The sequence below is a fragment of the Ursus americanus genome, chromosome 2 (genome assembly GCF_024610735.1).
Source record: "Ursus americanus isolate L20-20 chromosome 2, mUrsAme1.1.p, whole genome shotgun sequence".
Lineage (NCBI taxonomy): Eukaryota > Metazoa > Chordata > Mammalia > Carnivora > Ursidae > Ursus > Ursus americanus.
In genome coordinates this window covers 31,294,379-31,308,530 of record NC_142128.1, presented here as the reverse complement: position 1 = coordinate 31,308,530, position 14,152 = coordinate 31,294,379, and the positions used below count along the sequence as shown (strand labels likewise).

Here is a 14,152-nt window from a genome sequence, read left to right as displayed (position 1 = left end):
GGAGGACCCCTGGGATGCTAGGGACTGGGAGGTTCTAAAGGCCAGATGTCACCTCGGAGGGAGGTGGTAGGGGCCCTGAGAGAGGAAATGGGCTTGGGGAGGGGAGCTACACTTCCTGCTTCTTCTCTGTAGGGGAGAAAGCTGGGGCTAGGCAGGCAGTTAGAGTTTTCTCCACAGGGGATAAAACCAGGCTCAGAGCTCAACACTTTGGGTGACCCCTAGTGAGCGCCTTAGCCCCTCACTGCTCCAAGTGTGGTTCACAAGCCATCAGCATCACCTGGGAGCTTGTGAGGAATGCAGAACCTCAGGCCCAGACCTACTGAGCCAGAGCCTGCATTTCAACAAGACCTCCAGGGGATTTCTGAGCCTCAGTTTCCCCATCTGTAAAATAGGATGAAAACGTGCTTATGCATATGTGGCGCCTGCTGTTTGCTGCTATTATCGTAACTTATTACTCTTGTTGTTTTTGAAACAACCTGCTCTGGGCAAGAAGAAGCCTGGTCCCAGGTCTCCTACTCCCAGCCCCCCACCTCTCAGTATCCCACATGTGGGTTTGATGGGACTAGAAGCCTGGGGCTCAAAGAGGTACAGTGACTTGCCCATATTCCACATGGGGAAGCCGAAGTTCACCCCACACCTGTCTGACCCTGTTACTAATGTTAATAGTGAATGGGTAGGATTTTGTCCTCTGCCAGCACCACCCCATGATGGCGACCATACTGCAGCCCCCATCTTCAAATGATCCTGAACAACAGAGAGGGTAGGCTGCTTTTCCAAAGCTACCCAGCATGAAAGGACGGATTTAAGCCCCAGCGGGCTCTCAACTTCTATGTCACGTGGCATTCCCTTCACCATTTTCCCTCAGTGCCCCCCATCCTGGCCAAAGTGTCCCTGCTTCTCCAGTCATCTGCCAGTCCTGGCTCTGGGGTTCTGCGCCTGCCCCTCCTACATCCTCACCACTAATGAGGTCTTTGCCAACTTAACGCTGGGACTGCAGAGAGCTCTGGAACTGGCTCGGCGGGAAAAACCTGCTTCCCCCTGCTCTCCCAGGCGTGGCTGACCAGAAGGGAGCCTTTGAAGGTGGCGTTGGGCAGAGCCAGGAGCAGGAGCTCTTCAGAGATGCTTGAACTGGCCTCAAAGGTAGCTGGGCTTCCTTCTGATTCTCTGCCCCATATTCCTGCTTAACCTCCAGTTCACCATCGGCACCTGGCCCCCTCGCTAGGGTGGAGCTGGGCCAGGACTGGAGGTTTACAGTGTGATCACTCACTGACCATCCCTGTGTTCAGGACCTACTATGTGTCAGGTACTGTTCTGCATAGTGGCAATGCATGGAACAGACCCAGCGCTGGTGGGAGAGACACACCAAAAGTTAATCACACCCTTACAATGCACGGGGAGGGAGAATAATGAAGGGGACTGCTCTTGGGTGGGTATCTGGAAGATGAAGGGCAAGAATGTTGCAGCAAGAGGAAACAGTGCTGGCCAAGGTCGGGTGGCAGGGCTGGGGTGGGGGGTGGGGAAACAGCCTGGTGCGTTCAAGGAAGGAAAGAGGCCAGCCATGCTGGAGTGGGGAGAGTAAGCAGGGCCTGGCCACCAGGCCTTGTGAGCTGGGCCCTCCATCTTCTCCCAGAAGCTTTGCTTGAGGCTGGGAAAGACATTTACAGCAGACGAATGCTCCAGCTCCCAGGATGAGGGGCTCTACCTACACCCCTCCTGACTTCCAAGCTGTGGAGGCCCTGAGGACTTGGGCCACAGAGGCCTTAAAGGACCCACTCTCACCCCTGCTGTAGGCTCCAGCTGGCCACAAAGGGGCTGTTATCTTGCTGGCCTGCCTTCTTGGGTGGACAAGTGGGGGATTAGTGCACTAACAGGCACCTCGATGTTTCCAGGCAGACGGGGGGGCCTCGACTGTGGTACCTCAGCATTCTGGAGCCTTGGGTTCCTCATCTGTAAAATGGGTCGGGTGGCTAAAACGTGTTGAGCCATGAGTACAGGGCATGGCACCTGGTGGGGGCCTAATCACGGGGTTATTACGTTAAATAACCAAGATTATAAGTGGCCAAGTGGCTGCAAATTCCCCGCAGACTCAGCCCGCATCGGAAGGAGAGCTCCGTGCGGGCAGCGTCCTTGTTGGTCTTGTTCATGGCTGTTCCCTTGGCCACTGGCGAACCGGCACCCGGTGGGTGTTCCGCAGTGTGGAGTGAACGGATGCACGAATAATGAATTAATGAATTAATGAACGAACGAGTGAATGACCTGCTCCTTCCCCAAACTAAGAACATTCAACTCCAAGGTCCCGCTTCTCTCCTGCCCCGGCCCAGGGTTCCGCAGCTCCCCGTTTCCAGACAACACTCTTACCTGCGGTGCACCTCAATTTCCCTCTCTGTGAGTGGGCGGGAATAAGGGCAAGCTCCAAGCGTTGAAGGGAGTGCTGCAGCAGGCGCCCCGCACCCACCGGCGCCCAATCCGCGCGCGCGGAGGCGAGTCCGCCCCCCGCCCCCAGGGCTGCCAGCTGCGCGCAGCCCCCGCCCCGCCGGGGCCGCTCCGGCCCCGCGCGCACGTGATCCCGCCCCGGCCCGCCCCGCCCCGCCGTCTCAGCGCAGGCTTCCATTGGCCGCTCCGAGCGGGCCACGCCTCCGACCGGGGCGGAGCCGGGGATGCCCCGCCCGCCGCAGAGCGGGGCTCCTGCGTCCCGACGGTACGCGGCTGCCGGACCGGGCTGGCAGGCGGGCGGGCGGAGCCGGGCCCGCGGGGCTGCTGCGGGGCGATAGCGCCGGGCTGCGGGCGGCGCAATGGTGAGCAGAGCGGGGCGGGCCGGGCGGTCGGGACGGGCGGGGGCTCGCGGGAGGGGAAGGGGCGGCCCCCGGTGGGCTGGGGGCGCGCTTGGGGAGGCTCGGCCGCGGGCCGGAGGGTTGGGGGGGGGTGTCTATGCGGCGGGGGAGGGGCAGCCGGGGCGGGGACGCGGCTTCGGGAGGAGGGTCTGTTCCGGGGGGCCGCGCCCGCGGGTGGGGGTTCTTTGTCCGCTCAGCTGCGGCGAGATCCGGACAAAGGAGGAGGCGGGGGGCGGCGGCCGCTTTGCGGGGAGCGGGTGTCTCCCCCCACCCCCCGTCCCTGCCGGCTACCGCGGCCCGCAGTTCCGCGCCCCAGGCCGGCCTCTGGGTTCCTCGGGATGCCTCGGGATATTTAAAATTAACGGAGGAGGTGGGCGTCCTAGCACCCCCCGGGTGGTCCGGAGGGCTCCGGGGGTTAGGGGTGGGAGCGCGGGTCCCTGGCGACGTCTGGCGCCCATTTCGCAGGTGGGGAAACTGAGGACGGGCCGCAGCGTTTGGTGCCGATCGAGTTTCGTCGGCGGTGACTGCGCGGCGTGGGCATGACTGGGTATCGTGGTCTCCGCCCCGTCCCCCCCCCCGCCCCAGTCGGGCCGACTGGAGTTGCTTCTCCAGCTGTCAGTCCCCTCCAGCTGTCGCCCAGGGAGCCAAGCCCCTTCCTCCCTCAAGCCTCGCTCAGCTCCTTGGTAGAGTGGGGGAGACGGTGTCGCCTGGCAGGGTTAAATGAGAGGGTGCGATGAGCTCGCCTGGCACCGCGCCTGCACGTCGCCCGCGCTCCGCACGCGGTAGCTGCCGGGGCGCCTGTCATCCTTGTGTCCCCAGCATCGAGCCCTTGTCACCTAGCCTGCCCCGTCGGGGCCGCACTGGGATTTACATGGCCCCTGGGTCTGAGGCAGGACAGTGTGGAGGCCGGGGTCAGGAATATGACATTTTTGTGTCTGGGTTGAGCTCTGGGATTCGGAATCCAGGCTGCCCGGGTTTGACTCCCTGTGCAGCTACTTTTGAGCTGTGTGACCTTGGGCAATTGACTTAACTTCTCTGAGCCACAGATTCTTTATCTGCAAAGTGGGCTCAATAACACTAGGGCTATTTTGAGGCTGAAAGGAGAAAGGATCTGTGTGAAGTGCTTAGCTTCTCCGTGTCTGGCACATAGTAATCATTGGCAACCTTCGTTGGGCATCTACTGTTATTACCAGAGTTGTTTGGCCAAGTGGACTGATCCTGTGAGAATGACCAGTGGCTGATTCACAGGGTGGGGGCATGAGCCACAGGCCTGGGCCCCAGGAGACCCAGACTGACCTTGGGGCAGTCCCTGGGCTCAGTCTGCACCAGCTTCCTCTTCTGCCCCTGGGGAACCTAGGGGGTTCTGGTGCGAGCTTCCTCTTCTGGAGGATGGGGTATGACTGGGTGGGTGATGGGAGGCTGCGATGACACTGGCTGTATGGCTTCGGGCAGCTTTAGCCCCATAATGCTTTCTCCCATCTGCATCCTTGCTGTTCTTGGTCGTGGTATTTGGAGGGCAGGAGCCTTGTGCCATGCGTCCTTGGGTCCCAGCACCTGCTTGGACCTGGCACAGAGTAGATGTTCCACCTGCATCCTGACTCTGCCCAGCAGTACACTATCCTCCCTATACCATCTTATGTTCGTAATCAAAAACCAGGCAGGAAATGTTTCTGGTGTGTGAACTGGGGTCCCCTGAAGAGGCAGAGCCTGGCTCGCTGGCACACCTGGCAGATGTCTTTGTTGCCCAAGGGCATGGCTTAACCCCTGGGGGCACTGCAGCAACTCCCTGCCCCGTGGAGGGGTTGGCCCCCCTGTAAATAGGGTAGTTCCAGGTGGAGGGTGGGGGTGGTGAGCTGGTGTCCTGCTGGGCGTGGTGACACTCGTGATATGCCCATTTAAGCAAGAAGAAGGTGGCAGGTATCCTTGAGGAAGAGGCTCTTTGCGGTGTCGGGCCTGGACCAGGCTCTGTACCCTCCTGGGAGGCAGGTCCTTGGTGGTGGGAGGCAGGGGTGATACTAAGGGCTCACTGTCCTCCCTGTGGAATCAGGAAGGTGTGGTACCTGGTCACGTGCAAACCGAGTGCCTGCCCCCCAGCCCTTCCATTTCCACATTTCTTATCACTGCTCATCCTCCCCACAGCCTGGTGGTGAGGTCAGGGCCTTAGTCCCATTTTGCACACTGAGACACCAAGGCCGTTAGGAGCAGTTTCCTTGGCCAGGTGAGAACAGCTCACAGTAGGGGGGTGAAGTGGCGTCGGAGGTGGCAGGGGAGGTGGGGATTTGAATCAGCTCTGCTGCTAGCTGCGGCCCCACAGAGCCTGAGTGTGTAAAATCACCTGTGGACTGGGGTTAAGGCTCAGTTTTGGGGTCTGATGAAGAGGAGGTAACTGGAACCTAGTGTTACAGTGCAGAAGACCTAAGCTGTGAACTCTGAAGGACCACAGGACAGTGGAAGGCATCTACCCTCAGCTTGCTGGTGGCTGAGGTGGGGACTGTCCTTTTGAGCCCACTGGTGGGCAGAGGGGCAGGGAGTGGGGAGCTAGGCTTTAGAGCTTGTTTTTCCAGGAGCTGTGGGTGAGATCCGAAGGTCAGGCCACCCTTGGCCCGGGGGGGTGGGACTGAGGGTCCACGGAGCGGAAGAGTGGAAGATTGGTCCTGTATGTTTTGGGGGATCAGATGGCCTCGGGCTTCCAGTGCTAGCCTTCATCCTGGCTGAGGGAGCTGGCTAGGAGCTGGTACAGAGGTTGGGGGTGGGGGCGTGTGTTCTCTTGCCCAGCCCCAGAGTGCCCAGAGCCTGCAGGCTCCTGGCTACACTCTGGCCACCAGGCTGGCCCTGCACTCAGCACTTGGAAGACCCTCTCCCTTGATCTCCTGAGCCCCACTTCTGGGGTCACATCCTGCATTCTGGCTCTTCATTCTTGGGCAATGCACTCAAACTCTCTGTGCCTCAGTTTCCTTATCTGTAAAGCGGGACTGATACCGGTGAGCAGTGTTAGCCGCAGTATTGTTGGGAGGATGAAGAGAGTGTATGCAATGAGTGTTAAACTACTTTGATGATTGTTCTGAGGGGGTGCAGGTTTCCCATGTACCATCCTGGGCGTCGACCCAGCCCATGCTGTGGCCGTCCTGTCCCACGCTGTGCACTTGCCTGGATCAGGGTGAGGGGTCAGCTGACTTGCAGGAGATACCTTGGCTCAGAAGGGCATGAGGGAAGTCGGGAGAGGCAAAGCAAGTGGGTAGGGTCCAGCCCAGGCCATGGGGGCTCAGGGGGAACCAGCCAGCCACCCTCATGCTTCAGACGTCCCCTGGACTCTGATTCTTGGTGGCGTCCTCCTCTCCCTGCCTCCCAGCACGTGGAGGCAGCTGCCCCTTCGTGGGCTCAGGCCCACTGGGAATCCACCTGCACACGATGCTCCTGCCCTCACGCTCAGGCTGCCAGCTTCCTGGAGGCTGTTGGGACAGGTGTGGGGACCATGCGGAGGGTCCTGGGAGTGGCTTCGGGTTGGAGAGCGGGCTCAGGGGTGGGAGCTGCTGTAAGCACAGGGGCCCCTCTAACTCATGACGGTGTCTCTGGGCTCGGAACACTCAGCAGACGTCGAGCACCTGCTGTGCACTGATAGTAGGGCTGGGGACAAAGTGGTGTAATGCAAGGCAGTGGCAGCTGTGCCTGGTGGGGCGTCTGGAGCCTGGGTGGTCTGGGAAGGTCCCCCCCAGAGGCACCCACGGAGAAAGTCCCGAATGATAGGAAGGAGCCAGTCATGGGGCAGTCAGGGAAGAATATTCCCAGTAGAAGGAAGAGAAAGTTCAGAGGGTTTGAGGTGGGAGGGTGGCGAGGGTGTGAAGAAACCAGGGGAGGCAGGGAGTTTTGATTCTTGGCTGATGCCAGGGAAGGTTCTGAGTAGTGGATGATGTGAGCAGATTTTTTTAAACCATCGTTTCTCAGGAAATTCTCGCTGGGTGAATGCAGGGACAAACAACACACTTGGGGGGAAGGGTGGCGCCAGCAAGCACAGGCCAGGCATGCCCATGGCTTGGTCACCTGGCTCTGTGCACTTGGGGTGAGAGTTCCCCTGGCCTGGGGCGGGGGCAGCAGACAGGGTTTTGAGGTCACCAGTCCTCTCAAAGGGTCCCTATGAACTGGGGCTGCCTCTGCCTCAGTTTCCCCACTAGTCCTGGGACCATGTGGCTTCCCCCTGGACTGGTAGGTGCCTCCTAGGCTCCCTGGAAGGTTTGGCCCCTGGCGCTCGCCCCTCCTCAGGTCTTGCCGCCATTGTTTGATTTCCTACTTCCTGCCCCCAAACACACACATACTTCCCCTTCTGAATTGATACCGCGTTGCTTTCCTGTCCAGGGGCCTGGTAGGAGGGCAGGCACCCCAGCAGGCACTGGACACAAGAGGGCCAGGGGGAGGGACAAGGCAGGTGGGTGTCCTCCCTAGCAGGAAGAGAAGTTCACCCAGCACAGCTGGCAGGCTGTCGAGGGGTGTGTGTGGCGGGGTACCTGTCCTTGCTGGAGGCCTGAGGGGACAGGCTGAGAGCGGTGGCGGGAGCTGATGGCAGCCCTGGTGGTGGCAGGGAAAAGGCCAGGATAGCCTGTGTACTTGGCAGCCCAGAAGTGTGCAGGGCCCCTCCTGGAGCACACAGCCCGATGAGGGAGGCAGGTGCCAACCAGATGGCCGTGCTGTGGAAGCCAGGGTTGCGCACTGAAGCAAGCGCCCTGGAGGAAGGGAGGGAGCAGGCACAGGACGAAGAGACCCTCCTGGGCTGCAGGGCCTGGAAGGTGTCCCTTCCTGACTGGAGTTAACCAGGGCCGGCCAGAGTTTCTCACCCTCCGCACTGTTGCTATTTGGGGCCAGATCTCTGTTAGTGGGGGCTGTCCCCTGCACCGTGCGATGTTGAGCACATCCTTGGTCTCTGTCTACTCCATGCCAGTAGAGCCCCCCCACTGCCAGTTGTGACTACAAAAATAATGTCTCCAGACATTGCCAGATGTCCCCTGGGAGGCATAGTGGCCCCAGCCGAGGACCACTGAATAAGAGTGAGGGAACAGAGCGTTGGGGTGGAGAGACCTGTCTAGCTCAAGGCCTGGAGGTCAGAGGCAGCAGGGTCAGTGTGGCCGGGGAGCAGCAGGGGGGGGGGGGGACACGACACACATCCTGTCAGGCCGTGTAGGACTTGAGGCTTTTCCTCTGGGCGACAGGGGCATTGCTGGTGGGCCAGGGAGCCTGCTGACAGTGACAGCAGCAGCCTGGCCCTGCAGGTGGTAAGAAGGGCAGACTGCAGGGATATCACCCCCCTCCTGCCCAGGACGTCTCTGCAGATGTGGGCATGGGTGGCAGGACCAGACTCGGGGAGGGGGGAGGCCTGGTCCCTGGACAGACTCCAGGAGCTTCGACTTAGCTGCCTTTGACCTTCAGGCAAGCCTGGCCTTGGGTGGGTGGGGAGTCTTCCTGGTGTGGGTAAGAATCATTTCTAATTAAGGCCGTATTGCTCGAGGACGGCAGGTTCCATCCTGTCTGGGGGGAAAACCTTCCCTTCCAAGGCCCTCTCCCTGTGTTGATGTCCATCTTTCCAGAGAAGTGAATTCAACAGCTTGCTCTCACTGAACGCAGAGGGTGGCACAGGCTTTTCCTGACCCTCAAATGCTTGGGTGCATGTTACTATTATTTGCTTCATTTTTGGCGAGGAGGACAAGTTAGAAAGTGCAGGGTCTGGGGACCCAGGGGAGCCTGCTAGCTCCAGCACCTCCAGCCTCAGTCCCCCGGAGAGTCTGGGTTCTTTCTGTCTGCTTGCTTCCCACCGCTGGCTCTCCTTGGCCCCTCACCAGCCCCATCCACAGAGGAGGACTCTGAGGCGCAGCGAGGTGCAGCGGCTTGTCTGAGGTGGGCAGCAGCCCTCCCGGCGCCCCACGCACACCAGCTGCCCACCGCCCTCAGCTCCTACACTTGCCCGCAGGCCCTCTCCTGCCTCAGAGACTTCACCGATGCTATTCCCCTGCCAGGAATGCTCCTCCCCAGGGGTTGGCTCTTCCTGCCAGCTCAGCATCGGCCTCACCTCCCCAGGTAGTGCCTGCTCTGCCCAACGTAGCGTCCTGGCACCCAGTCCCCTGTGCTCCTGGCATGGCACCGACACGCTTGTAGTGACAGGCGTTGGCCTATCGACCCATTTGCGGTCTGGGTCCTGCCCCTGACACTGAGCTCAGTGCGGGCAGGGTCAGTCTGCCCTTCCCTTGCCTGTCCTCCCCTAAGCTGTCCTGAATGCCTCCACGTTCCAGGACTGGGCTGCTGAGGACTCTTGCCCGGCTGGTCACAGTTCCCTTGTGGACAAAGGCTGTCCTCTGCTGCGCCCTCTCCCAGGTGTTCCGGAAGACTTGGCTGAGTTATATATGTTGCCTGTTGGAGAGAGGGACTGAGGTCATTTCCCTGCTTTCGATTCCCTCATGTCTGGCCATCACGGAAGTACTGGCTCCTCTTGGTCCCTGGGCAGTTCCTGAACACCTCGTGGTGCTGGGCTTTCAGAACATTCCCCTCAAACAGACCCTTTTCCAGCTCTCAGTGGGGCTGCCATGGGGTTGCGGGTCATGGGCCCCCTTCCCTGCATCTCTGGCTCCTTGGCTGAGCGAGGTTGACTCCTGTCTGGTAGCAGAAGCACTGATGGTGTCAGAGGTAGGAAGTGGAAGTGGGCTGTTGTGAGCGAAGAGAATGCTCGTGACATCATGAGCTAGAAACAGCGAAAGCCAACCAGCTGTTTTTCACTAGGATGAGGGCAGGATGGTCAGGCTTATGACCTGATTAAAAATAGTCCCTATGGGAGAGGTCTCCCACCGCGGCCGCCCCGAGCTTGTGAGCTGTCAGGGCCCCGTAGAGTCCCCAGTGAAGCCTCATCCTGCTTTGTCTTTCAGGGTTCTCGTGTCCAGCCTGAGTTCCAGCCTCGCTGAGCAGACCGCCCTACGAGCTTCCTCCCGCGGAAACCTCCCCAGGCGCTGACCATGTCTATTATGGACCACAGCCCCACCACGGGCGTGGTCACGGTCATTGTCATCCTCATCGCCATCGCTGCCCTGGGGGCCTTGATCCTGGGCTGCTGGTGCTACCTGCGGCTGCAGCGCATCAGCCAGTCTGAAGACGAGGAGAGCATTGTGGGGGATGGCGAGACCAAGGAGCCCTTCCTGCTGGTGCAGTACTCCGCCAAGGGACCGTGCGTGGAGAGGAAGGCCAAGCTGACCCCGAACGGCCCAGAAGTCCACGGCTGAGCTGGCATGCGGAGGCCCCGAGGCCTGTTTGCAGCCAGCTGAGAGGCATGAGAGGGGCGAAACCACAGACGTGCTGCTGAGGAAGGCTTGACACCTGCCGGCATGGCCTCGCTGGGCTTCATCACCGCATGCACTGACTCCCGAGGTCTTGGCTGTCCTTAGCCAGGATGCGGCGGCCCTGGGCATCCCCTTGGCCTCCTGGTGGGACTGCCCATTGCAGGCAGTGGGCAGGCCTGACCTTGCCGGGGCTCGCGACCCCACAGCGCTTTTTGTTACTTGAATGTTTAGCTGAGCCCGTTTTTGATGGAGCTACTACTGTAACGCGTGAACTCACAAACCTGTGAACTGTAAATAGGCCCCGGAAGCATGTGCTTAAGCCTTTTTTGCTGATTTTTAAAAATATCGTGTAGAGCACATGGGACTGACTGTAGTCATGATAAGCTGACTCAAGGCTATGGGGGGGGGGTGTCTTAGACATGGAAGGCCCACACTGCATTTGGCAGGGGCCTCTAATACATGTGTGTGTCTGTGTGTGTGTCTATGTGTGTCTGTGTCTGGGCAGAGGACAAGACACGTCCATTTTATGTCTCGTGGCTGACCAGCTGGGGTGCTTTGGTGCTTTCTGCTTGGTTAGCAATGGATGGAAGAGCCACGCCCCCCTCTCTTTCGGTCACTAAATACCCAGTTTCCTGTTGAGAGTGGAGTTACTGCAAGGAAGCCACCACCGCTGCTTGAGAGCCAGTGAAGGACGAGCCAGGGCCCGCGTCCCGAGGGCTGCCCGGCGGCCTGGTGGCAGAGCACTTCATTGAGCATGCTCAGCACACCCCCACTGCTGCCCCCCCCCCCTGCCCCCCAGCATTACTTGGCATAGGCTTCGCTGGAAACACCAGTGCCTGCGGCGGCTACCTTTATCTAAAACCCAGCTGGCCCAGGAAAGAGGAAATTGTGTTTTTTGTTTGTTGTATTTAATACTTTCTGCACTGGAGGGGTGGGGTGCGGGGACTTTGAGGGTCCCCTCCTCCTCCTTTTCACACATTAGTTTCCTTTCTTCTCCAAGCACCACCCACCTGCTGGGTACTGGACTTCACTTTCCCCAGCGGGCCACCGAGGAGAGTCTCCCAACCCTGCTCTAAGAGCCCCGAGTGCATGAGCACCCAGGAGAGCCCCCCCCCCCAAGACGATGGCCTGACAGCCCACCCATAGTGGGCCCCAGAGGAGGGCACAGCGGGGAGAGTGAGTTTTAGGTTCAGGATGGGGTTTTGATGAAGATGAGGTGTTGATGGCTCTCGGTTGGGCAACACCCCCACACGCTGCATCTCCCAGGCGTCCCTTGTGTATACCCACCACCGTAAGCACATTCTCCACTATCATGATTGAAATGCGGCTTGTGTCGGCATCCTTAGTAATTAACTGAAGGCCAGCCTGGGCTTACCCGCAGAGCACTGGTCAGGCTGACGGCGGCTCCTCTGGCCTCACTCAAGTCTCTAACAAGCATGGTGAATTAATCTACTTTCTGGAACTCCAAGGAGGGAGCTTAGGGAACACTTCATTTTAGCAGCATACCTTTCAATTGGGGGTCAAACATGAAGTATTAGCTTGGGGGCTGGGAGAAGGGTAGCTCGATAGCAGTCTGAGCTGCTGGTAGGAAGGAGATGCCCCAGGGGGCTACTGAGGAGCCCCTGCAAGGCAGCTGGGCTTTAGCACGGGAGAGACATCCCTGGCCCCTAATAGGGGGATGGCCCAGCCTGAGAGGCCAGAGGCCCTCAGAGGCCACGTGGGCCTGAGGGGGCCAGCACTTTCAAAGGCGCCCCATGGAAAATCAGGGAGAAGGCTGGCTTTCTGATGAAGGACCCTTGAGACCAGTGTGAAAGGTGTAGGGGTGTCTGATCCATTCTGCTCGCCTCTCAGAACTTCCAGGCTTTCTACCTCTACTTTCCGCAGCCAGCAGCACACACCCAGGCTGTCTTCTCTTGGGGAACCAGGGACCGCCCCCCGCCCCCGGAGCTGACCCTGAACATGATCCCTTGACTGTCAGACTTGCCCTGACGTTTTAACCGGTGCTGGTGAAGTTCTGGTTTTGAAATGACGAACCTTCACTTTCTCCTGGGTTTCGCTCCTGGAGGTTCCTCATCCCACCTACGCCCCGGTTGCCAGGGGCAATGTCTTTGCAGTGGCAATGCCAGGTCAGGGTGGCAGGCACAGGGTCTCTGCGAAGCAAGTGGGAGTGCCTGGAGAGGCAGTGAACCACCACATAATAGCGCTCACTGTTCCTATTTATCAATAGCTACTTTTCTTTAGCGTAGACACCAGAGCCACAGACTCAACATGGCTTAGTTAAGTTATGACCTCTCGTTGAATTCTTTCTGAATAGCCCAACTGTTGTGTTCTGGTCTTCTGATGGGTCAGTCAGGAAATCAGCCTTTCATCCTGCATGGCATCACAGAAGCAACAGTCGGGGAATGGGGAGGGAACTCTTGGACACTGAGCCACTCAAATACGGACTAACTTTTCAGACAAATGTTCAAATGGACTGTGCTCCTGTTTCTGTCTCAAAGCTACCAAGTTTGTGCAATAAGTGGAAGGGATGTCATCCCTGTTCAATAAACGCTGAATGACATTCAACTTGATTTTCTAGACCACTGAGAAAATCTTTATTTACAATAAATTTCAATAAAATTTGCATAAATATATTCCCAATGTACAGTTTTCACCTCTGATTTCTTCATGTCATTTTCCAAGTTAGTCTGTCCTATTCTCATTGCTCCTTTCGGACACCAGCGTGGAGCTGCTGTTGGAAGGCGGAGGGGTGCTGCCAGGTAGCCGGGGGGCACCTGGAGGCTCGGGGGGGTCAGAGCCTGCCTCTTGTGGGGGAGGGAGGTTTTCGGCTCCGTCCTTGCCCTCCAGCTTCCGTTCCATGGTGGCCACCAGGATCTTGAGCCACGTGTTCTCGGTGAGGAGGTTTTCCGAGGCGTCGGCCAGCTCCTGGAGCTTGCGGGCCACGTCCTCCAGCTCGCGGGTCTTCTGCTCGTACAGGGCCTGCAGCTGCTCACTGTGCAGCTGGAGCAGGCCGTGCTGCTTCTCCAGGGTCTGCTTCTGCCGGAGCAGCCGGTGTTCGTCCCTGCGCGCGCTGGAGAGCTGCGCCTCCACCTGCACCTGCGCGCGCTGCAGGGTGCTAATTTCTGCCCTCAGCTTCTGGATCTCTCTCTCCAAATGGGAGATGTGGCCCTGCTGGAAGACTGCCTCACTCTGAAGACACTCTTTGGTAGAAGGGTTAGCTAAGTTCTGGGGGGCGGAAGCAGGGTCTGAGTGATGCAAAATGAACCTCAGCAGATTGGGAAGGGTGATGGGAAGGTCTTCGGGGTATTTCACACTACGGTCCTTTCTGGAGAGAAAGGGAAAGGAGTCAAAGGTGAGAGTTCCATCAACAGTCTTAGGCCGAACCACACTGCTACCAAAGGCCGGGCTGCTTACTTCCCACCAAAAGACATTCCGAGGATTTTACTTAGTGAAAGTCAGCAGGGAAAATGTTATCTGGGCAAAAACTTTTCTACAAACTGAGGATGTCCCATGTGCTCATTCTGTAATTAAGGTGGCTTATCTCCAATGTGTGTGTGTTCCTAAGGACAAAGAGCCCAGTTTCTGATAACAACCTTCCAAGACAGACAAGCACTCCCAGGCCCAATCCTCAAGCCAGGGATGATGGAGGGCACCGGCAGCGCGCGGGCAGAGGGGCCTCCACGAGCTCTGAGAGGCCCAGTGGCGTGGAAGGAAGGATGTCCGGGGCAGGACGTCACCCATGTCACTCCGTGGCCGTCAACAGTGTCTGGTGCAATAGGAAAGACTGAACACTCAGCCAGATTTCTTCAGCCAGCATTTATTACACGTTATCCAAGGCAGGAGCTGTTAACTGGGGGCGACTATAACCCCCCAGGGGTATTTGGCAACATCTGGAGACATTTTTATTAATACGATGGAGGAGGTATCACGCAAGCCCTGACCCCCCACAAAAAGACCAACCATGGGACTCCGAGAAATGAAGCCTACCCTGTGCTGAAAGCACAGAATAAGGAA

The 14,152-nt window shown here is 58.7% G+C and overlaps 2 protein-coding genes across 4 annotated transcripts in view; one reads left to right on the top strand and one right to left on the bottom strand.

Annotated features, from left to right (window-relative positions):
• Positions 1 to 2,680: 2,680 nt before the first annotated feature.
• SNN (stannin) lies at positions 2,681 to 12,708 on the top strand. Of its 2 annotated transcripts, none has more exons than XM_045784357.2 (2): positions 2,681 to 2,795; positions 9,731 to 12,708. In XM_045784357.2, the coding sequence occupies exon 2, from the start codon at positions 9,818 to 9,820 to the stop codon at positions 10,079 to 10,081; it is 264 nt and encodes an 87-aa protein (XP_045640313.1). In that variant the 5' UTR covers positions 2,681 to 2,795; positions 9,731 to 9,817; the 3' UTR covers positions 10,082 to 12,708. The 2 variants fall into 2 exon arrangements, with proteins under 2 accessions (XP_045640313.1, XP_045640314.1); XM_045784358.2 differs by lacking the exon at positions 2,681 to 2,795 and adding an exon at positions 3,295 to 3,378.
• Positions 12,705 to 14,152, bottom strand: part of TXNDC11 (thioredoxin domain containing 11) — a 64,733-nt gene continuing 63,285 nt past the window's right edge. For both annotated transcript variants that reach the window (XM_045784351.2, XM_045784353.2), the window contains one exon: positions 12,705 to 13,463. In XM_045784351.2, coding sequence (XP_045640307.1) covers positions 12,821 to 13,463 — 643 coding nt within the window. In that variant the 3' untranslated portion in view covers positions 12,705 to 12,820. The remainder of the gene's footprint in view (positions 13,464 to 14,152) is intronic.